Here is a 24,028-nt window from a genome sequence, read left to right as displayed (position 1 = left end):
ACAAAAAACCCTGGCAGGTCGCAGCCCTCCGGTCGAACTCCTAGGGTAAGGAGAGACGGATTCCACTTGGTTCAGGCAGGAAAGGGGCGCTCAAAAGAGACCCCGGTTTGGCTGGTGGAGGCGCTGGAAAAACTCCCTGTCTCTCCCAGCGGTCCATATTTTGGACAACGCGGTCCATGGCGGTGCTAAGTTGGTAAAGCATTACTGCATGCTCCTGGACGCTCTCCTCCAACTCAATGGTCGGGGTATCCTCTCCTGCTGACTCCATAGTGTGGTCAGAGATTCTGTAATGCGGTGCGTGCTGGTGGCAGGGAAGTCAGGCGCAGGAGAATGAACTTGGTAAAAACGGAGCTGTTTAATAAAAAAAAAAATGTAACTCTGAAAAGCAAAGTATACAAAAATAACATAATCGGGTGCAAAACCCGTCGCACACCAGAACAAAATACAAACCTACACACAACAAACAATCTCTGACAAGGACATTAGGGAAAACAGAGGGTTAAATACACAACATGTAATGAATGGTATTGGAACTAGGTGTGTAGGAAGACAACACAAAACCAATGGAAAATGAAAAATTGATCAATCATGGCTAGAAGGTCGGTGACGTCGACCGCCGAACACCACCCGAACAAGGAGAGGGACCGACTTCAGCGGAAGTCGTGACACGTTGAGACTTGTGTTTTGTGGGTACTACCACAGTTGCGGAAGAAAACAATATGAAAGTACACATTTACCAGTGTAAACAAAATATTGGTTCATTTTTCAGTTGAAGTCAGTTGAAGTCGAAAGTTTACATACACCTTAGCCAATTACATTTAAACTCAGTTTTTCACAATTCCTGATATTTAATCCTAGTAAAAATTCCCTGGCATACGTCAATTAGAATTACCACTTAACTTTAAGATTGTGAAATGTCAGAATAATAGTAGAGAGAATGATTTATACCAGCTTTTATTTAATCGATCACATTCCCAGTGGGTAAGAAGTTTACATACACTCAATTAGTATTTGGTAGCATTGCCTTTAAATTGTTTAACTTGGGTCAAACATTTTGGGTAGCCTTCCACAAGCTTCCTACAATAAGTTGGGTGAATTTTAGCCCATTCCTCCTGACAGAGCTGGTGTAACTGAGTCAGGTTTGTAGGCCTCCTTGCTCGCACATGCTTTTTCAGTTCTGCCCACAAATTTTCTATAGAATTGGGGTCAGGGCTTTGTGATGGCCACTCCGATACTTTGACTTTGTTGTCCTTAAGCCATTTTGTCACAACTTTGGTAGTATGCTTGGGGTTATTGTCCATTTGGAAGACCCATTTGCGACCAAGCTTTAACTTCTTGACTGATGTCTTGAGATGTTGCTTCATTATATCCACATAATTGTCCTCCCTCATGATGCCATCTATTTTGTGAAGTGCATCAGTCCCTCCTGCAGCACAGCACCCCCACCTGCCACCCCGTGCTTCATGGTTGGGATGGTGTTCTTCTAATTGCAAGCCTCCCCCTTTTCCGTCCAAACATAACGATGGTCATTATGGCCAAACTGTTCTATTTTTGTTTCATCAGACCAGAGGACATTTCTCCCAAAAGTACGATCTTTGTCCCCATGTGCAGTTGCAAACCGTAGGCTGGCTTTTTTATGGCGGTTTTGGAGCAGTGGCTTCATCCTTGCTGAGCGGCCTTTCAGGTTTTCTCGATATAGGACTCGTTTTACTATGGATATAGATCATTTTGTACCTGTTTCCTCCAGCATCTTCACAAGGTCCTTTGCTGTTGTTCTGGGATTGATTTCCACTTTTTCGCATCCACGTTCATCTCTAGGAAACACAACACGTCTCCTTCCTGAGCGGTATGACAGCTGTGTTGTCCCATGGTGTTTATACTTCCATACTATTGTTTGTACAGATGAATGTGGTACCTTCATGCATTTGGAAATTGCTCCCAAGGATGAACCAATACTTGTGGAGGTCTACAATTTGTTTTCTGAGATCTTGGCTGATCTCTCTTGATTTTCCCATGATGTCAAGCAAAGAGACACTGAGTTTGATGGTAGGCCTTGAAACACATTCACAGGTACACCTCCAATTGACTCAAATTATGTCAATTAGCCTATCAGAAGCTTCTAAATCCATGACATAATTTTCTGGAATTTTCCAAGCTGTTTAAAGTCACATTCAACTTAAGTGTATGTAAACTTCTGACCCACTGGAATTGTGATGCAGTGAATTATAAGTGAAATAATCTGTCTGTAAACAATTGTTGGAAAAATTACTTGTGTCATGCACAAAGTAGATGTCCTAAACGACATGCCAAAACTATAGTTTGCTAACAAGAAATTTGTGGAGTAGTTGAAAAACGAGTTTTAATGACTCCAACCTAAGTGTATGTACACTTCTGACTTCAACTGTAATTTATACATTCTCATCATTTGGTTGCTAGAGATGCGACACAGTCAATTAGTTAGATATTTACAGACGCAACACAGTCGTTCGTTCTTTGTGTTCCATTGCCATGCTCAGAGGCAACGTTCTTATCTCTTGCTTGCTGCTAGCTAGCCAACTACGGCTACACTGTCACTGCCTCTAATGTAATAGTTTAAGCTGTTTATCAGTGATGTAAAGTACTTAAGTAATAATACTTTAAAGTACTACTTATGTAGGTTTTTGGCGTATCTGTACTTTACTTTCCTATTTATATTTTCTTGCCAACTTTTACTTTTACTTCACTACGTTTCTAAAGAAAATTATGTACTTTTTACTCCAAACATTTTCCCTGACACTGAACAGTACTCGTTACATTTTGACAGCAAAATGGTCCAATTCACACACAAGAGAACATCCATGGTCATTCCTACTGCCTCACTCAACAAAAATTGGCGGACTCACTCAACAAAAATGATTAATTTGTAAATGATGTCTGAGTGTTGGAGTGTGCCCCTGGCAATCCGTCAATACATTTAAAAAAAAAAATTGTGCTGTCTGGTTTGCATAATATAAGGAATTTGAACTGGTTTATACTTTTACTTTTGATACTTAAGTATATTTAAAACCAAATACTTGTATACTTTTACTCAAGTATTATTTTACTAGGTGGCTTTCACTTTTACTTGAGGCATTTAATATTAATGTATCTTTACTTTTACTCAAGAATAACAATTGAGTATTTTTTCCACCAGTGCTGTTTATCCTGCTTATACCACAATTGCCAAAGAAAACAATACTAAGTACATATTTACCGATAGAAAAAAAAAAAAAATGTGTTGATATTTTCATTTATATAAGCTAATTCATACTTGCTCATCTTTTGGTTGCTAGAGACGCGACCCAGTCGTTCATTCGATTAGTTCAATATTTATGGACGCGACCCAGTCGTTCATTCTTTATGTTCTGTTGCCATGCTGTTGCCATGCTCGCTGGCAATATTCTCATCCTTTGCTTGCTAGATAGCCAGCTGGTTATGGCTAACACAATCACAACCTCTGCAGCCAGAATAACAGCAAAGTAGCTGTTTTCTACTAACATTAATTTGGATACATCCATAACAATGAGCTGATAATGCAAGGTTTTGCCTAGCATAGCTAGAAAAGTTATTCTCGTCAGGACACTCGTCAGCACTGACTGTTAATTACGAGGGGATCGCATTGCAAATCAGATGCAAGTATGTCTGCAAAAACAAATCAATGCTAGCTAGCTAAGTTTTTCCACGTTGGACCTGTGTTTACAATGCATTCAATTTCAGTTTGTGTGGTTGTTGGTTTAGATTTCTGTAACTTTGTTGCGCGTATGGTCTTCATGTCTTCATGTGTAGGAGCATATTCCCGATATCTTTTCCAACTTTACCGATATCTTTTCCAACTGTTCTGTTATCTTTTTTTAATGTCCATTCTAGAATGCCCTTCTAGCCAGTCAGAAACGAGTATTCAACCATGTTAGGGTATACATGTGTATTAAAGTAGTAAAAAGTTAAGTATTTGGTCGAATATTCATAGTCCGTTGTTGGATGCATTTGCTGTTTGTTTTGGTTGTGTTTCAGATAATTTCTTGCCCAATAGAAATTAATGGTAAATAAGGTATTGTATCATTTTGGAGACATTTTTTTGTAAATAAGAATAGAATATGTTTCTAAAAATGTCTACATTAATGTGGATGCTACCATGATTAAGGATAATTCTGATTTAATCGTGAATAATGAGGAGTGAGAAAGTTGCAGACACACATTAGTAACTTTCTCACTAATGTTCTTCGGGATCGGTGTCCCATCGGGATGGTTTAGCTAACGTAGGCTAATGAGATTAGCATGAGGTTGTAAGTAACAATAACATTTCCCAGGACATAGACATATCTAATTTTGGCAGAAAGCTTAAATTCTTGTTAATCTAACTGCACTGTCCAATTTACAGTAGCTATTACAGTGAAAGAATAGCATGCAATTGTTTGAGGAGGGTGCATCATTTTGAACATGAAAAGTTATTAATAAACATATTAGGCACATTTGGGCAGTCTTGACACAACATTTTCAACAGAAATGCAATGTTTCATTAGATCAGTCTAAAACTTTCCACATACACTGCTGCCATCTAGTGGCCAAAATCTAAATTGCACCTGGGCTGGAATAATATATTATGGCCTGTCTATTGCATTTCAAAGATGATGGTACAAAATAATGTTTTTTTTTTCATTGTATTATCTTTTACCAGATCTATTGTGTTATATTCTCCTACATTCCTTTCACATTTCCACAACGTTTCCTTTCAAATGGTATAAAGAATATGCATATCCTTTCTTTCTTCTGTCATTTTAGGTGAAAATTGAACAAAAGGGGCATATCCTTAAAAGGTTTTAAAGGTCTTACTCACATCGGCTCCAGAGAGCGTGATCAAACACTCATCTGAAACAGCTGGTAATCTCACACATGGTTCAGTGTTGCTTTCCTCAAATAAAGCATAGAAGGTACAATATTTAGCTTGTCTGGTAGGCTTGCGTCACTGGACAGCTCGCAGCTGGCTTTCCCTTTGTGATAGTTTGCAAGCTGTTTGATGGTTTGTCGGAGGGTGTAGCAGGATTTTTTATAGGCGTCCAGATTATTGCCCCACTCCTTGAAAGCAGCAGCTCTAGCCTTTAGCTTAGTGTGGATATTGCCTGTAATACATGGCTTCTGGTTGGGATATGTACGTACGGTCACTGTGGGGATGATGTCGTCGATGCACTTATTAATGAAGCCGGTGTCTAAATTCCTAAATGCCATCGGATGAATTGTGGCACATATTCCAGTCTGTGCTAGCAAAACAGTCTTATAGCTTAGCATCCGCATCATCGGACCACTTCCGTATTGAGCGTGTCACTGGTACTTCCTGTTTAAGCTTTTGCTTGTAAGCAGGAATCAGGAGGATATATTTATGGTCAGACTTGCCAAATTGGAGGACGAGGGAGAGCTTTGTATGCATATCTGTGTGCGGAGTAAAGGTGACCAAAAGATTTTTTTTCACCTCCAGTTGCACAGGTTGGTAGAAATGAAGTAAAATGGATTTCAGTTTTCCTGCATTAAAATCACCGGTCACTAGGAGCGCCACCTCTGTGTGAGCATTTTCTTATTTGCTTATGGCCCTATACATCTCGTTTTAATAAAATAAATGGAAAATAATACAAAATAATAACCTTGAACAATGCACAGACAAGAAACAGAAACAGAAAGAATGACGAGCGGGGAAGAAACCAAAGGGAGTGACAAGGGCAGGTAATCAAGGAGGTGATGGAGTTCAGGTAAGTGTCATTATGCACCCAACGCTGGTGAAAGGTGTGCACCCTAACGAGCAGCCTGGTGACCTAGAGGCCGGAGAGGGAGCACACGTGACAGTACAATTTCCCCGACGCACAGCTCCAGCCGCAGGACGATCCCGGGGTACAGGAGCTGACCGGTCACCTCTGCTAAGGCATGGGAACTTGTCGATCCAGCTGAGGCATGGGAGCATGACGACCTAGAGCACCGGAGAGAGAGCATATGTGACAGTACCCCCTCCCTGGCACGTTCGGCTCCAGCCGCAGGATGCCAACCACAGGGACGATCCCGGGGATCCGGAGCGGAACCAGGCTCGGAAACCTGACGAACCGGCTGAGGAGTAAGAGCCCGATGAGCCGGCTGAGACCCCCCCGGTTGCCTCGGCTGAGGCACTGGAACCTGTTCATCCAGCTTAGGCATGGGAGCCTATCCAACCCGCTAAGGCATGGGAGCCTACAAACCGGCTGAGGCCTCCCGGTAGCTCCGCTCCAACACCCGGACCCACATCACCCCCAACACAATTTTTTAAAAATTATTACAAAAAACACTCCCTGATGCTCCCCTTTGTTGAGTCGTCAGTCTGTAACGAGTACGCTAAGAGTCGAGAAGCAAGTTCAGGGAGTGAATACATTTAAAAAATAAATGAACAAAATAAGAAACACAAACAGGGCATCAACATGAAACAGGTACCGAAACAATGCCAACTGGGGAAGAAACCAAGGGAGAGTGACATATAAAGGGCAGGTAATCAAGGAGGTGATTACAGGTGTGCACCATAACGAGCAGCCTGGAGGCCGGAGAGGGAGGACACGTGATAGTCCTCTCCTTCTTCCTCTGAGGAGCCTCCACTGGTACAAAAAAAGTTACAATCAGAGCAACAAAAAAAAAAAAAAAATAGCACAATTGGTCAGGAGCCCGTAAAACGGCTGTTATTCCCTCCAGCGTCATTCTGGCCCTCTTTTTTTAATTACATTCTAATTTAAAAATCGTTAAGTTATGGAATTGGAATTTAATTGGAATTAGACTGTTTGGACATTTTGAATAGGAATTTAATTGGAATTGTAAAAATAACAACGGCTGTCTTCAAACCATGTGTTTGGTGTATTTAATACCGTACCACTTATTCCGCTCCAGCCATTACCACGAGTCCGTCCTCCCCAATTAAGGTGCCACCAATCTCCTGTGTTTTACAGTTCCCAGTTGATACAATTAATGCAGATAGAATCAATTTAATGTAGGATTTGTTTCAACCTGTGTTCCTGTATTTCCAGTATAGCTATGCTGTGTGAACAGTGACATGATCAGCCTGAAAGCCTGAGGGAATTTAATTTTAATTAGAATCTTAGGAATTGCTGGGGATAATATTGAATCTGGAATATAATTATTGGAATTCAACTAACATTGGATTTCAGAGGAATATAATTATCTCTGAATTCAAAGACTGACAGGGAATTTGAATTGAATTAAATTTAATTTACAGGGAGAGAGAATTGAATTAGAATTGAATTTGTGGAATTGACCCAACCCTGACTTGTGAATACCATTTTTATGTCTCTGTACAGTATAAAGGAAGTTAGAGGTCGCTTTGTGAGCCAATGCTAACTAGCATTAGTACAATGACTGGAGGTCTACAGGTACGCTAGTTCATCTGACTGTGAGTAAGTATAAAAAATTGCTTAGCTGCCAGAATCTTGCAGTATTCCTTTAATACCAAGACACAATAATGGCCAATTCATGGCCAGTCAATTTAAATCTCAATCTTTCTGGTCATATTCATTCCTGGTTTTAATGAGTGTAGAATAGGCTAGGTTACAGAGGAAAGCCTGCTGAGAGTGGAGATTGGCTGGTAGTTCAAACCGACTCTCTGTGAAAGGAACTGTGTGTGGCAGTGGCAACAGCAGCTATCTGAGACCATTCTCCTCAGCAGGCTTTGTATTAGATCCAAGGCGAGCAAGTTCACAGAGACAGACCCTGGAGAAGGGGAGGGAAAACTGGTCTGGACAGGGTTTTTTTTCAAAGGCAATTCCAGCATTTGGATGCCCATCGTGATTCACGCATGCAGCAGTGGATTCAAAAGATGCAGAAATGTCTTTTGTTCACCAGCTCTCCTTTAGAACTGATTCCTTTAGTGCAGTTTTAAAACAGCAGTCTCTCTTCTTTATAACGGCAGCCTTTCATTTAGAAATGTTAATGCAACAAAGATGTCTCAAATGAATGTGTAGTTGTACTCTTATAAGATGTTATGCATATTTATGGTGGTTCATCTCAGATAAGAGCCTGGTGCCCATGAGTTCATGTAATTGTATCCTCCTACCCTGTGTTTAGAGGATATGGATTTGTCCCCCCCCCCCCCCCCCACCTTCCTTTCCCACTCACTGAGCTATCCGGTTACATAAAACATTTATTGCTATTTCCCTTTCAATAAAAAATAAGTCCTCATAAAATACACATCACATTGGCTAATGCTCCATTTAGCTTTCCCAATAATAAAGACCCTCTTGAAATAGTAACAGAGAGCTGATCCCAGTTTGCATTATCGTCTGGCTTGGTATCATAAGTGTCCCTTATTGAATCTCCTCCATTAGCAGACTGGAAATGGGGGAGCCTTTTCCTCTCACACAGATGCTATTTTGTACACAATTTCAAGCAACTAGAGCCGTACATACTGTATACCAAGATATTGCATCTAAAGTGTTTAATGACCTCCTTGGCATGTTCACTTGTTGCTAATGACTGGTGAAGCATTAAGATTAAGATGGGAAGCATTTACTCCTGCATTCCTCGGTTCTCCATTAATGTCCTAATCAATCACAGGAGCGGCTCTAACAGTCTGCCCTCCTTTCCGTTCCTCAGGCTTGGGTTGGGTTCTGGCTATGTACGCTGCTGACCTTGGGGAAGAAGAGAGAGGAGTCCTCTAGGCACAGTGCTGCTCAGTGGAGCTGATAAAACCTTTGTCTTGTTTCGAGGAAATGCTGATGGACATACTGGGACACTGGCAACACAGGAAGCAGAATGAGGATAATAGAACCAACACGGCTAACCTTTCTTCCACGCTGCCGCTGGGAGGCTGAGGGGCCATGGCTCGCCACTCAACACTCCCCAGTCCCCACTGCCTGGGAGAGGTAGGGGAGGGGCCGTGTGGAGGGTGAGGGGATGGTTCTCATAGCTCTCTTTCTCTCCCTTACAAGATTCCTTTCCTGCCACTTCACTCCCCAATCTTGTTTCACGGCCAGTGGGTCTCAATGGCCGGCTCTGAAGGGGGGTTGAGGGGGGACAAGCAGGGCCACGGGGGACTGTTGCAGAGTGAATAGGTGTATTTGGACTGTAGGTTCTGGGTTTGAGGGGTTCACAGAGAGCTGAGCTACAGGGGGGCTTCATTCTCTTTTCACTCAAAGTGGGTCAGGTGCTCGCTGTGTGAAAGTCTGGGAAAACTAAAAGAAAGTTCAGTGCAAATAAAAAAATTTACGACAATGCTAACTGGATGTAGGAAACAATAACATTGCGGACTATATTGCATGTCTGGTTGCCATGGAGATGGATGAGACGACTTTCTGGATAAAAAATTCAAATGAACGTAACTGTTACAGTCTTATTTATTTAGAACTGTCTTTAAAAAAAATGTTTTATACATTATGTTGATTTCAATTGATTTCTTGAAAAGAGTGTGATTAAGCAGCTTCTGGGATTGGATCCTCAGACCACCATGATTATCCATTACTTCCTACATATTTTATGATTATCTGATGCCTAGAAAGCTCAGTGCTCCAACATGCTGATAGGCCATGCACTCACTGCACTCACATTAGTGCTGATGACCAACCTGCTGCACTACAGCTTCCATCCTTCGTCAAACAAAGGGAAAACCATATTTTTTAAGACAGGCCTTTGAACTCTCCGTCTGCCTAACATTCTGCGCTGCTGCCAATGGTCAGAGATTGAAGAGAAAGAGGAATGGGGTCACAGATCATTTAACTGGTCACATTAACTTGAAAAAATGTGTATGTGAAGTGCTTAACCCACAGCTAGCCCTCTGTGGCACCATTCTGTGACATAAATCACCCTTTAGTAGGCATTTGTCAGAGACTGGGCTTATGGACAATGAGCTGGTCTTAATGAGGGTGAAAGGGACAGAGTCAACGGATGACCGGAATATGGGAGGGAGATGGTTTTCCTTCTGAGGGGCCCTGCCCTGTCTGTAACGTTTCTTTACATGAGTGAATGTCTAGCAGAGATACAAGGCCCTGTTTGGTTTTGATTATTATCGGAGACTTTGTAAGAATGTTATATAGTTAAGCAAGCATAGAGACACAATCATTTCAAGATGGTGTATGTTATTGTAATTACCGAAATATACTTGTCAGTTGTGAAAAGGAGATAATTGTGAAATTACTGACCAGGGTAGATTATGTTCATTCCATAAGGAATCATGTCTACATATTCGTTTTATAATTTATCAACGTATTGTCTTATTAATGTATATGCTGTATGTTGGGAATAATATTCGACATTTATCAGAATTACTAACACACAAACTACTCCCACAGAGCATTAAAACCAATTTGCTTATCTCCTGTAATCAAATATATTTAATAACAGCATGTGATAAATACAGTACGTTTGTAGCTGCCTCTCATTAATTCATCATTTAATAATTGGGTATGAATTAATAAGAGTATCTGTTAAGTATTTATTTGTGTGCATGTATAAAACATACACCCATGATGTATACGTTTGTCTGGTTGGCAAACTAATGATGATTGTGTTAGACTGTGAGGGGCTCCCAGTCTTCAGTCTTCCGCCATAGTGTGGTCCTGCAGTAGTAATCATGCGGTGTTGCGATGTTGTAACGAACAGGAAGCAACGGGTATACTCCAGTGGGGGGGGGGGGGGATGGCTACAAACCAGCAGTGGGATGCAGTGTGCTATGTTGGTGGAATAAATCTGCCAAAAATTTGCAACTGGACAAAAGGCAGCGAAAGCAAAGGTCATGGTAACGTAACCATACTGTATATAGGGAAAATGACAGAAAAGAGGCAGGCGTTTTATTTGATTGCGTTATGATAAAAAAAAATGTGTTCACTGAATTATATATTTTTTTTTACACCCATTTACAATTCATTTTCTCTCACATAAAAAAATATTGCAATATTTTGTTTTGCTATAAGTACGTTTGAGTTAATGCTTTGTGTAACCGGTGTGAAATGGCTAGCTAGTTAGCGGGGAACACGCTAATAGCGTTTCAATCAAAACTTTCACGTGAGAATCGGATGGGCAGTTTTTCACATGTGGAATTGCAAGTTCACATGTGAAAAACAATCACATGTAAAAAAAACTCCCTTTCACACGTGGAATTACAATTTCATGTGAAAAACACTCACTTTAATGTTTTTCAAATATGAATTAGCAAATTGCATTTTATTTTAACATGTGATTGTTTTTCACATTGCAATTCCACATGTGAAAACTGCCCATTCGATTCTCACGTGAAAGTTTTTAAGATGTGAAAACTGCAATTTTCACATGTAAAACTGCAATTCACATGTGAGTTGAAAACATGTTATTTTCCTAATGTCAAAAGGTGGTGTTAACATGTGAACTTTAAATATAATACATGTGAAAATATGGTTTCACATGTGAAATTTAAGCTCAACATGTGGAAACAGCTACTTCACATATGAAAATGCGATTTCACATGTGAAACTGGAAATTCAACATATTTTTTTGTACGGGTGTCTGGGCTGAACAGAACAGACCCCATAAACCTCTGGACTCCATTAACCACACAGGTCCATGCTGGTCACCCTGGGGGCTGTAGAGGTGGGGGTAGTAGGGGGCTGGGAGCGGGGATAGGAGAGACACACAAAAAGGCCCTTGAAGAGGCCTTTCCTGTGCTACGTGTCAGATGAGCCTCAGGGTATCACAGTCTGTACACACTCTCATTCCACACTAATCATGTGGATGTGTTGTACACAATGTTGGGCTCTCAATCCGTTTGGTACATTGGAAGTGTTGAGACTGTGTGTGGCTTAGAGTGTTGGGGTGATAGACTGTACTGTACAAACCTCACATTTATATTTGCTAACTTTAACTTCCTGACTGATGTCTTGAGATGTTGCTTCAATATATCCACATAATTGTCCTGCCTCATGATGCCATCTATTTTGTGAAGTGCACCAGTCCCTCCTGCAGCAAAGCACCCCCACAAAATGATGCTGCCACCCCAGTGCTTCAAGGTTGGGATGGTGTTCTTCTAATTGCAAGCCTCCCCCTTTTTCCTCCAAACATTGGGATTGTGTTCTCGGATGGTGTTCTTCGGGTTGCAAGCCTCCCCCTTTTTTCTCCAAAAAGTGCAATCTTTGTCCCCATGTGCAGTTGCGAACCGTAGTCTAGCTTTTTTATGGCGGTTTTAGAGCAGTGGCTTCATCCTTGCTGTGGATATAGATACTTTTGTACCTGTTACCTCCAGCATATTCACAAGGTCCTTTCCTGTTGTTCTGGGATTGATTTGCACTTTTCCCACCAAAGTACGTTCATCTCTAGGAGACAGAATGTTTCTCCTTCCTGAGCGGTATGACGGCTGCGTGGTCCCATGGTGTTTATACTTGCGTACTATTGTTTGTACAGATGAACGTGGTACCTTTCATTCGTTTGGAAATTGCTCCCAAGGATGAAGCAGACTTGTGGAGGTCTACAATTTTTTTCAGAGGTCTTGGCTGATTTCTTTTGATTTTAACATGATGTCAAGCAAAGAGGCACTGAGTTTGAAGGTAGGCCTTGAAATACATCCACATGTACACCTCCAATAGACTCAAATGATGTCAATTAGCCTATCAGAAGCTTCTAAAGCTATGACATCATTTTCTGGAATTTTCCAAACTGTTTAAAGGCACAGTCAACTTAGTGTGTGTAAACTTCTGACCCACTGGAATTGTGATACTGTGAATTATAAGTTAAATAATCTGTCTGTAAACAATTGTTGGAAAAATACTTTTTTTCTGGGCCTTTACTAGTCCTGTATTAGTGGACCGATATAGCAGTCTATAGCGCTTCAACAAACAATTCTCAGCAATCATACCGACCCCTTAACATCTTCCCGCAGCTATGACTGGAATCCGTATGAAGAAAATTTTTCTGGGTATGAGAACAATCTCAGAAAGGCTGTAGAATGTGTAATCTCTTGCTGATGTGTTTGACAGAGTGGCACCTCTGTCTCTGCCTCTGATATCAGCAGGGATTACATTTACAGGTGTGCAGAATGGCAATAACGACATTAAGACGTGCCCTTTGTACGCTCATGTAATTAGCCATGCGTCTACTACTGTTGTGTTTGTCCATTTGAACCTGCTCATCTTCTCTATGTTCACCAATCAGCCCAAAGCTCAACGGGTTCACTATCATCCTCCCGTCACAATGCAGGCCTGTTCACCCAGCAACACCTGGTCAAGTCCTACCACAGCCTAACACGCTTCATAGACAACCCAGGTCTACAGTAACATCTCCACACTCAAACACATGTGTTCCTTATCTAATTGAAATTTGGAAAAGAGTAAGTGCATTCATGCCATTTGCCATGATATGTGACTACATCTTACAAAGGTGGAATTCTCTGTGTATTTGGCATACAGTCCGCTATCGCCACTTATCTCTCCAGCCCTGCCTGTCCCAACATGGACCCATCAGGAGATCCCAGGGTGGACGGAGAACAGGTCTCACTCATAGCCCTGTAATTTAATTGTAATTGAATTAGAAATGATGCATGGCGTTAAACCTGGTGTCAGATCTATGGAGCAAAGGAGTGGGTAAGTTACAGTGGGGCAGGCAGGAGCATAGGGAACCGGCTGCCATTTGGGACCCAGCCCTTGTCGTTAATACCCTAGCTACAGAGTCCTGGTCTTCCTGATAGAGGCAGCTGGTCCTGCTGTTACGGAGCTGATCCAGGGAGAGGAGGGGGAGACACACCCCGGTCATTTAAACCCTGCTCAGCTCAGCTCATTTTCAAATACAATTATTGTGGCGTCGTGTTTGATTTGAGTCTAAAGGATTTAATATGACTGTTTGTATGCGTATGGTATGACTGTGGGCTGAGGTTAAGTGTTACTCTCTAGTATTGTGTAGGATCAGGATGTTTGTTTTTAGTGAGAGGATAATGGTTTGTAGATATATCAACAGCAGCAGCAGTTCTAATTCCCCAGATTAGTCATGTGAGAAATGGGAACATGAGGCTCCTCACGAGAGGGTTAATGGGAAGTGCCCTTCACATGATTTTGTAGCCATGGAATGTAGTTGGAGAATCCTGTTGGCAGGTGCAGGGGAATGAGGTTACCATGGAAACCGGTGTTAAGGTACATAGGCGTGTGGGGCACAGTTGTCATCACATCGTTTGAACTGATTGACCTCCTGCTAACTCAGGAAAGGACCTCAATGCCACCAGTTACTCTGTGTGCTCGATTTTGTGTTCAAAGTTCAAGGGACTCAACACACTAAATCCAGTGTTTAAAATGCAGCCATTCCGTTATTTATTCCTGTGTTTTTCTACTTGCTTGGTGGTCTGATGGCTGTCGTCATTTGATCAGCACATCACAGGACTAAAGCAGCAAATCAGTGCCAGACTAAATGTTCCTTAGTTCTATCGCATCAAATCAGCCTCTAAAGTCTATTGCGAGCAAGATGGCGCTGTCAAGCGAGATTAGACATCATTGAGCAAGCAAACACGAAGTCGAGAGCGCAGAGGATGGGTCCTGCAAGCAGAGGATGATGCGGCTAGCACACAGACAAGTCGAGAGCACAGACATTTGGTTGAGAGAGCAGACAGACAGGATGTGTCCAGCGAGCAGACAGGCCAGTGGAGAGAGCAGAGAGTGTCCAGCGAGCAGACAGGCCAGTGGCGAGAGCAGAGGATGTGTATAGCGAGCAGACAGGCCGGTGGAGAGAGCAGACAGGCCAGTGGAGAGAGCAAGCAGGCCAGTGGAGAGAGCAGACAGGCCAGTGGAGAGAGCAGAGGATGTGTCAGATAGCAGACAGGCCAGTGGAGAGAGCAGACAGGCCAGTGGAGAGAGCAGAGGATGTGTCAGAGAGCAGACAGGCCGGTGGAGAGAGCAGACAGGCTAGTGGAGAGAGCAAACAGGCCAGTGGAGAGAGCAGACAGGCCAGTGGAGAGAGCAGAGGATGTGTCAGATAGCAGACAGGCCAGTGGAGAGAGCAGACAGGCCAGTGGAGAGAGCAGAGGATGTGTCAGAGAGCAGACAGGCCAGTGGAGAGAGCAGACAGGCCAGTGGAGAGAGCAGAGGAGGTGTCAGATAGCAGACAGGCCAAACTTGAGAGCTGGCACGTGTGACTTTGGGCGAGCAGAACATCATCGCTGCAAATCAAAAAGCAAAATGTCTTAATCACAAAATGTAGAACCGTAAGCAAAGAACCATGGTTCAAACACGGAAACAATACATTTGAAAGCATCAAGTTGTCCACCAACAATAGTTAAATGTCTTTGTCAAGTTTTCACTCTCAATATCTCAATTTGCTCTCTCTCAAGTCTGGGCATCTTTAGGTTTCAATTTATGTTTTTTCTCGATTGGATTTCAGGCTGGTGGGGGGTGCGTGTCTATAAACCTTACTTTCACTTTCACTGGGGTGATGGAAAAACTAACAAATGCTTGCCCTTGATCAGTCCAGTGTTGGGTCGTGTGATTGGCTGAGTATTCTTGGTGTCAAACAGATGCGTTTCAGAGATTCAGAGCCGTCTGTTTAGCTTGTTAACTTGTTAAGCTTGAACAGGTAGCACCGAATGACTTGGGAAACCCAGCTTCAACTTGATACATAAGCAAAGTAATTGGGAAATAAATGAAATAGCTATACTATACCTTGAGCTAAGTGGAATCTACTTGCTAAAGTAATTTATTTAATTACTTGTTAGGTAGCAACGTTCGTCTGTAAGATGAAAAGCTGACAGTCGGCTCTAGACAATTGTCTTTCTTCACCTTTCCACAAAGTGTCTGGTGTGTGTTTGCTTGATATGAGCTAGTTAACCCCAATGTACACTACATGACCAAAAGTATGCGTACACCTGCTTTTCGAACATCTCATTCCAAAGTCATGGGCATTAATATGGACTTGGTCCCCCCTTTGCTGCTACAACTGCCTCCACTCTTCTGGGAAGGTTTTCCACTAGATGTTGGAACATTGCTGCAGGGACTTGCTTCCATTCAGCCACAAGAGTATTAGTGAGGTCGGGCACTGATGTTGGGCGATTAGGCCTGGCTCACAGTCAGCGTTCCAATTCTTTACAAAGGTGTTCGATGCTGTTGAGGTCAGGGCTCTGTGAAGACCAGTCAAGTTCTTCCACACCGATCTCGACAAACCATTTGGGCCTTGCTTTGTCATTGTCATGCTGAAACAGGAAAGGGCCATCCCCAAACTGTTGCCACGAAGTTGGAAGTGCAGAATCGTCTAGAATGAATGTCATTGTATGCTGTAGCGTTAAGATTTCCCTTCACTGAAACTAATGAGTCTGAACCATGAAAAACAGCCCCAGACCACTATTCCTCCTCCACCAAACTTTACAGTTGGCACTATGCATTTGGGCAGGTATCATTCTCCTGGCATCCACCCAACCCAGATTTGTACGTCAGACTGCAAAATGGTGAAGTGTGAGTCATCAAGTGTGAGTCCAATGGCGGCAAGCTTTACACCACTCCAGCCGACGCTTGGCATTGCGCATGGTGATCTTAGGCTTGTGTGCATGGTGATCATGAAGCTCCTGACGAACAGTTATTGTGCTGATGTTACGAGTTTGGAACTCGATGCTGAATGTTGCTAAGCGATTCAGCCCTCGCGGTTCTCTTCTGTGAGATTCTGTGGCCTACCGCTTCGCGGCTGAGCCGTTGTTGCTCCTAGATGTTTCCACTTCACAATAACAGCACTTACAGTTGACCGGGGCAGCCCTAGCAGGGCAGAGATTTGACAAACTGACTTGTTGGAAAGGTGGCATCCTATGACGGTGCACTGTTGAAAGTTACTGAGCTCTTCAGTACGGGCAATTCTACTGCCAATGCATGGCTATGTGCTCGATTTTGGCTATGTGTTCGATTTTGTGCTATGTGCTCAATTTTGTACACCTGTCAGCAACTGGTTTTGCATAATTTCCAGTCACAACTTGTAGACTTGTTTACATGTTGCTATGCGGTTAGTTGCAAAACTTACTTTGCTACCTGCCAAACTTACGGTTTTGACTTTTTAGTATTTTGTCCCTGGCTCGACTTTTTTTCTTTTAACTTTTTCACTCCGGTCGCTTTATCTGACTGGGGTCTCACAACTCAATCACCGGTTGAAAACTGTTTTCTGCCCCTCCCAAAAGATAGAATTTGTAGATAACTGGCCCTCTTTCTGGGACTCACCCACAAACAGGACCAAGCCTGGCCTGCTGAGGAGTGACTGACTCCATCCTAGCTGGAGGGGTGCTCTCATCTTATCTACGAACATAGACAGGGCTCTAACTCCCCTAGCTCCACAATGAGATAGGGTCCAGGCCAGGCAGCAGGCTGTTAGCCAGCCTGCCAGCTTAGTGGAGTCTGCCACTAGCACAGTCAGTGTAGTCAGCTCAGCTATCCCCATTGAGACCGTGTCTGTACCTCGACCTAGGTTGGGCAAAACTAAACATGGCGGTGTTCGCCTTAGCAATCTCACTGGAATAAAGACCTCCTCCATTCCTGTCATTATTGAAAGAGATTGTGATATCTCACATCTCAAAATAGGGCTACTTAATGTTAGATCCCTCACTTCCAAGGCAGATATGGTCAATGACTGATCATAATCTTGATGTGATGGGCCTGACTGAAACATGGCTTAAGCCTGATGAATTTACTGTGTTAAATGAGGCCTCTCCTCATGGTTACACTAGTGACCGTATCCCCTGCGCATCCCGCAAAGGTGGAGGTTTGCTAACATTTACGATAGCAAATTTAAATGTACAAAAACCACACCGACTGCGTTTTCGTCGGAATCACTTTTTATAGCTACAGTTTACAGGCCTCCTGGGCCATATACAGCATTCCTCACTGAGTTCCCTGAATTCCTATTGGATCTTGTAGTCATGGCAGACAATATTCCAATTTTTGGTGATTTTAATATTCACATGGAAAAGTCCACAGACCCACTCCAAAATGTTGTGGATCTTAATGTTTTTCCTCATAATCCTGGACTATTGGACCACCATTTTATTATGTTTGCAATTGCAACAAATAATCTGCTCAGACCCCAACCAAGAATCATCAAAAGCTGTGTTATAAATTCTCGGACAACCCAAAGATTCCTAGATGCCCTTCCAGACTCACTCCACCGACCCAAGGATGTCAGAGTACAAAAAACAGTTAACCACCTAACTGAGGAACTCAAATGAACCTTGCGTAATACCCTAGATGCAGTCACACCCCTAAAAACTAAAACCTTTGTCATAAAAAGCTACCTGGTATACAGAAAATACCCGAGCCCTGAATCAAGCTTCCAGAAAATTGGAACAGAAATTGCGCTACACTAAACTAGTCTTCCGACTAGCTTGGAAAGACAGTACCGTGCAGTATCGAAAAGTGCTTTGGTAAAGTGGATGGGGTTATATCCTGCCTGTTTGGCCCTGGGGTATCGTCGGACGGGCCCACAGTGTCTCCCGACCCCTCCTGTCTCAGCCTCCAGTATTTATGCTGCAATAGTTTATGTGTCGGGGGCTAGGGTCAGTCTGTTATATCTGGAGTATTTCTCCTGTCTTATCCGATGTCCTGTGTGAATTTAAGGATACTCTCTCTAATTCTCTCTCTCTCTTTCTCTCTGAGGACCTGAGCCCTAGGACCATGCCTCAGGACTACCTGGCCTGATGACTCCTTGCTGTCCCCAGTCCACCTGGTCGTGCTGCTGCTCCAGTTTCAACGGTTCTGCCTGCGGCTATGGAACCCTGACCTGCTATCTTGTCCCAGACTGTTGTTTTCAACTCTCTAGAGACAGCAGGTACGGCAGAGATACTCTGAATGATCAGCTATGAAAAGCCAACTGACATTTACTCCTGAGGTGCTGACCTGTTGCACCCTCTACAAACACTGTGATTATTATTATCTGACCCTGCTGGTCAACTATGAACATTTGAACATCTTGGCCATGTTCTCTAATAATCTCCACCCTGCACAACCAGAAGAGGACTGGCCACCCCTCATAGCCTGGTTCCTCTCTAGGTTTCTTCCTAGGTTCCGGCCTTTCTAGGGAGTTTTTCCTAGCCGCCGTGCTTCTATAGCTGCATTGCTTGCTGTTTGGGGTTTTAGGCTGGGTTTCTGTACAGCACTTTGTGTCATCAACTGATGTAAGAAGGGCTTTATAAATACATTTGATTGATTGATTGATTGATTGAGGGGTGGTTGAAAAAGCCAAGTCCACTCATTTGAAGGGGAGTCCACATACTTTGGAGTATGGGCATAATGTGGCTGTGATTTAACAAGTTCATTCATCATACACTTGGTCATGGCCATCATTTAATATAGTTAAACATAATGACTCCATTGTTGGGAATAACATGTAGGGTACACACATAATAATGTCATAAAGCTGATAACATTGAAAAAAATGAAGGACTAGTTGGCTAGTTAAGCGAGTGCAGGAATTGAGGCAAGATTCAATGCTTAGGGTATTTATCAAGCCCAAGGGCACACACACACGCGACACAGGGGGGTTAAGAATTATATGGAGACAGAAAGGGGAGGACCTGCTACATTAACAGTACATAACCAGGGCCAAATAATAGACTGTAAACTGACATGAATATGATTAACCAGCTAAACTCATGTTAACATGTCATAATGGTACACACAACATTCAAAGGAGGACTGAGGACAAAGCAATGTCAAACAGATTTGCTTCATATTTTTTTATTTAGATTCATTTTAATTGTCTGATTGATAACTACCATTGTCTTTCAAATTACAGTGACAAATGATTTCAACTTGGCATTGGACATTTTATTGAGTACAGGAGTCAAAACCCATATGGATTCTCATCAGATCAGACGTTATCAGCAAGCCAGAGCCATCTGTTGAAAGAGCACAAGTAGAACAAAGACATACGTGCAAACACACAACACATTAATTACATTTTAGTAATTTAGCAGACACTCTTATCCAGAGCAACTAACAGTAGTGAGTGCATACATTTTCATACAGGTCCCACTTGGGAATCAAACCCACAACCCTGGCATTGCAACACCCATGCGCTACCAACTGAGCCATATGGGGCCTGTATCATTCCCATGTATCATTTAACCAAATATTCATGCGCTTGGTCCCAAATGATCTCAGCTCAACTCCTCACTTCCTTTCTACATCCCTTTCAAAACCTATTGGAGGAGGTCTCCTTTGATAGGGGGTTTAGAAGGATGAAAGGAAAGAGAATCAAATCAAATCAAATGTTATTGGTCACATACACATGGTTAGCAGATGTTTTTGCGAGTGTAGCGAAATGCTTGTTCTTCTAGTTACGACAGTGCAGCAATATCTAACAAGTAATATCTAACAATTCCACAACAAATACCTAATACACACAAATCTAAGGAAAGGAATGGAATAATAATATATAAATATATGGAGTGGCATAGGTTAAGATGCAATAGATAGTATAGAATACAGTATATACATATGAGATGAGTAATGCAAAATATGTAAACATTATATAAAGTGACATTATTAAAGTGACAAGTGTTCCATTTATTAAAGTGGCCAATGATTTGAAGTCTGTATGGCTGTTTAACAGTCTGATGGCCTTGAGATAGAAGCTGTTTTTCAGTCTCTCGGTCCTAGCTTTGATGCACCTGTACTGACCTCGCCTTCTGGATGGTAGCAGGGTGGTTGTTGTCCTTGATGATCTTTTTGGCCTTGCTGTAGGTGTCCTAGAGGGCAGGTAGTTTGCTCCCGGTGATGCGTTGTGCAGACCCCACCACCCTCTGGAGAGCTCTGCCATTGTCGGTGGTGCAGTTGCCGTACCAGGCGGTGATTCAGCCCGACAGGATGCTCTCAATTGTGCATCTGTAAAAGTTTGTGAGGGTTTTAGGTGACAAGCCACATTTCTTAATCCTCCTGACATTGCACCTTCTTTACCACACTGTCTGTGTGGGTGGACAATTTCAGTTTCTTAGTGATGTGTACACCGAGGAACTTAAAACTTTCCACCTTCTCCACTGCAGTCCTGTTGATGTGGATAGGGAGGTGCTCCCTCTGCTGTTTCCTGAAGTCCACAATCATCTCCTTTGTTTTGTTGACGTTGAGTGAGAGGTTATTTTCCTGACACCACACTCCGAAAGCTCTCACCTCCTCCCTCTAGGCTGTCTCATCATTGTTGGTAATCAAGCCTACTACTGTTGTGTTGTCTGAAAACTTGACACAGAGCTGTTGCACGTTTATCTCAATATGTTATGGCAGAAGTCACTATGTGGGACTAAGCAGAGGTGTAAGTCTTCGACCCACGCCATTCATCAGTATTATTAAGCCATAAGAAACCTTCCTTAGGGATGGTCCACCTCAAGGTGTCATTAAAATAATCCCCTTGTACTGTAAAATAAATTGAACACCCTCCCCCTCATAGAATGAACTCAAAATAAGGTTTACAACCACAAATAACAATAACTCTGTGTTTATAAATTTGGATATCGACATTGCCACTTCAGCATGCTTTTGTGGCACAGTCGATGTCACGCAGGACTACAGGCCAGAAAGTTGAGGGTTCGCCGACAAGCACAGCTCATTCTCCCTGCCTCTTTCATTACACTATGATCAGAGCTGGCTGCAGACAATAATCAGCTAAGGGGAAATCAGATTTTCTACATTTTGAGGTTATTTATAATTTATAAAATGCATGCAACAAATTTTCCAACAACAGGCTTATGTGCCAATGCACGACACAACCAGTAAAAAAAGATACCGACTTCGGGCACTTCAATATCATGGTTTCCGTTTTCAACACCACCATAAATAGATCATGTCAATCTCGACAAATAGAAAATACATCCCTCCCTACCTTGTAGGCTTACCCAGTATCGAAGGCTTGGCTTGACAATCTCCGAATGTCATTCAACTTTTTGGTGTTTTGTAACAGACATGCCTTTCGATTCATCAATTAATTTGCTGCTGCACAGTTTGATTGATTTTATTTGTCAGTTAAAAATAAATATATATAATTTTTGTTAAGTAACCGGGATTGCACAATACATTTGGGGACCTATTTCCATTGTGATCCCTATTTTAAACATAAATATATACACAATTACATAGATACAGACACATTACAGAGATAGATGAAAAATGCTCAACCTCAGATGAGTATGAGGGGTGGTAGCATATTCTTTAGACGTTTGGGGCTGCTGGTGAACCATGATGTGCAGACGTAATCAAAGTGACACTGGACTAGCACACTTGCCAGAGTCTTTAGGGTGTATGTGGAGTGGGTCTTGACTATGCTCTGGCTGTTCTCCAGACAGCGGTAATGCTGGAACATGTCCCAGGCACGATTGGTGGCCAATTCGCCTCCCTCAGAACCAGTGAAGATATCCAGGTTCCTACTGTAATGGGAATTTTAATGTTTGTGCTTTTCTTGTAACTAATTTCTGTGTTCTATTCATGTGCTGTTCTATAAACCAATATCTGTGTTCATTCAAGTGGCTGACTGAACGAATCCTCACTATCAGTAGCTGCAATTTGGCAGTACGCCCAGACCTTGTTTTGAGAACGAAAGATATCTTTGTTTCAAGGTCTCAGCTTAGAGAAGAAGCCTCGTGAGATAATGGTCTGTTATGAACCCGTATTGGTCGGTCACATGGATGAAATAAAATGGTAATGATTAATTAATTATGCTAAATCATGCAAATATAACTTGTCCGTTTATAGCCAACTGCTGGGACTGCCCAAGCAGAACATGAACATTGACATGTGTACTAAGGTGCATTGAGTTGGTTTGAACCTCTCCATGGCACTGACAAATAAAGGATCATTCATTTAAGATTGACTTTGAGTGTCCCTGTGTAAAAATGTCCAAAACACTACAGTGGGGAATCAGTGCAATCTATAGAGAGCACAGAAAGATACTGTACAGAAGGCTGTAGCTCTAAATTTTATTCAAGAGTCATCAATACATAATTTTCTCAAAAGTCTCAGTTGTGTCTAGGTGTGGGTGTGTGGGAACTAACAGAGTCAATGAGTGCGTATGGGGACTGGACATCACTGAGTGATGAGTAAAAGGGCAAGCTCAGAATAACAGTGTAGTCCATCCTATACAGCCAGATCATTTTCACTCCTCATTCACTGTGTATTTATTCCTATTCCACTATTTCAATGTTTTTTTTGTTTTTGTTTACTCTGCATCGTTGGAAAAGGACCCATAAGTAAACATTTCACTGTTAGTCTACACTTGTTGTTTACGAAGCATGTGACAAATAAAATGTGAATTGATCCCTGCCTCGAAAACACTAGTCTGGGAGCACCAAATATCTGAGAGAGAGAATGAGAGAGAGGGATGCCACAAATCGCTGCACTAAATCACGCACAAGAAAAGTGTGTGCAAACAAAACACAGGCATGTAATACAGGGTGTATACAGACTCAGAGTAGACTCATATACACAAAACGTATATATCCTACACTACACACACACACTTGCATATACAGACCTATTACTCACTCTCTCACGCGCAACAAACATACACAGAGAGAGAGACTAGGTGTGTCTTTACAGTGATCCAGGGTGGAGGAATAGCATCTGGTTGTGGTCATCAGGCAGGGTGTTGGCACAGTGACTGTTTGTTGAGATCACACTAGGGTGCATCACTATCATCAACAACTCCTCCCACTGGTCCGGTAACTAAACCAACACAACATGTACATAGACATTGGAGTTTGATACCCCTTGTCAGGACTCCACTGAGGAAGGTGGAGGGATACATATGTGCTGAGTTGTGTAAGGCACAAGATGAGTTAGGGAACACCAAAAGCCGCGGAAGAAAGTTATATCAAGGTCAAAGTGGACTCACAGGTCCAAATTTGGCGTCCTCTGCCTCGTAGGTGTAGTGGTCCAGGGCGATGAAGTAGAAGCCTGATTCCACCTTGTCAGACATATGTTCTCTACACACACAGTGCAGTGCTGATATCAGGAAATGACCCTTATTTGACACCCATGTCATAATACATCATAACATCTGACATAACTTGTCATAACACTATCATGGCCACACATTTACACCTGTTGTG

General features: G+C 42.4%; 1 protein-coding gene across 2 annotated transcripts in view; it reads right to left on the bottom strand.

Annotated features, from left to right (window-relative positions):
* Positions 1-19,654: 19,654 nt before the first annotated feature.
* The window catches only part of LOC118966067 (uncharacterized), a 31,165-nt gene continuing 26,791 nt past the window's right edge, over positions 19,655-24,028 (bottom strand). For both annotated transcript variants that reach the window (XR_016483315.1, XM_090184549.1), the window contains 2 exons: positions 20,616-20,819; positions 19,655-19,831 (listed from right to left, as the gene is read on the bottom strand). Coding sequence is in view for 1 of the 2 variants with exons in the window: in XM_090184549.1 (XP_090040675.1) it covers positions 19,761-19,831; positions 20,616-20,819 (275 nt within the window). In the remaining variant the exon portion in view is untranslated. The remainder of the gene's footprint in view (positions 19,832-20,615; positions 20,820-24,028) is intronic.

The sequence above is a fragment of the Oncorhynchus mykiss genome, chromosome 9 (genome assembly GCF_057628025.1).
Source record: "Oncorhynchus mykiss isolate SJ-2025 chromosome 9, ASM5762802v1, whole genome shotgun sequence".
Lineage (NCBI taxonomy): Eukaryota > Metazoa > Chordata > Actinopteri > Salmoniformes > Salmonidae > Oncorhynchus > Oncorhynchus mykiss.
The sequence above is the reverse complement of the archived record's forward strand: the minus strand, read 5'-3'. Positions and strand labels throughout refer to the sequence as shown.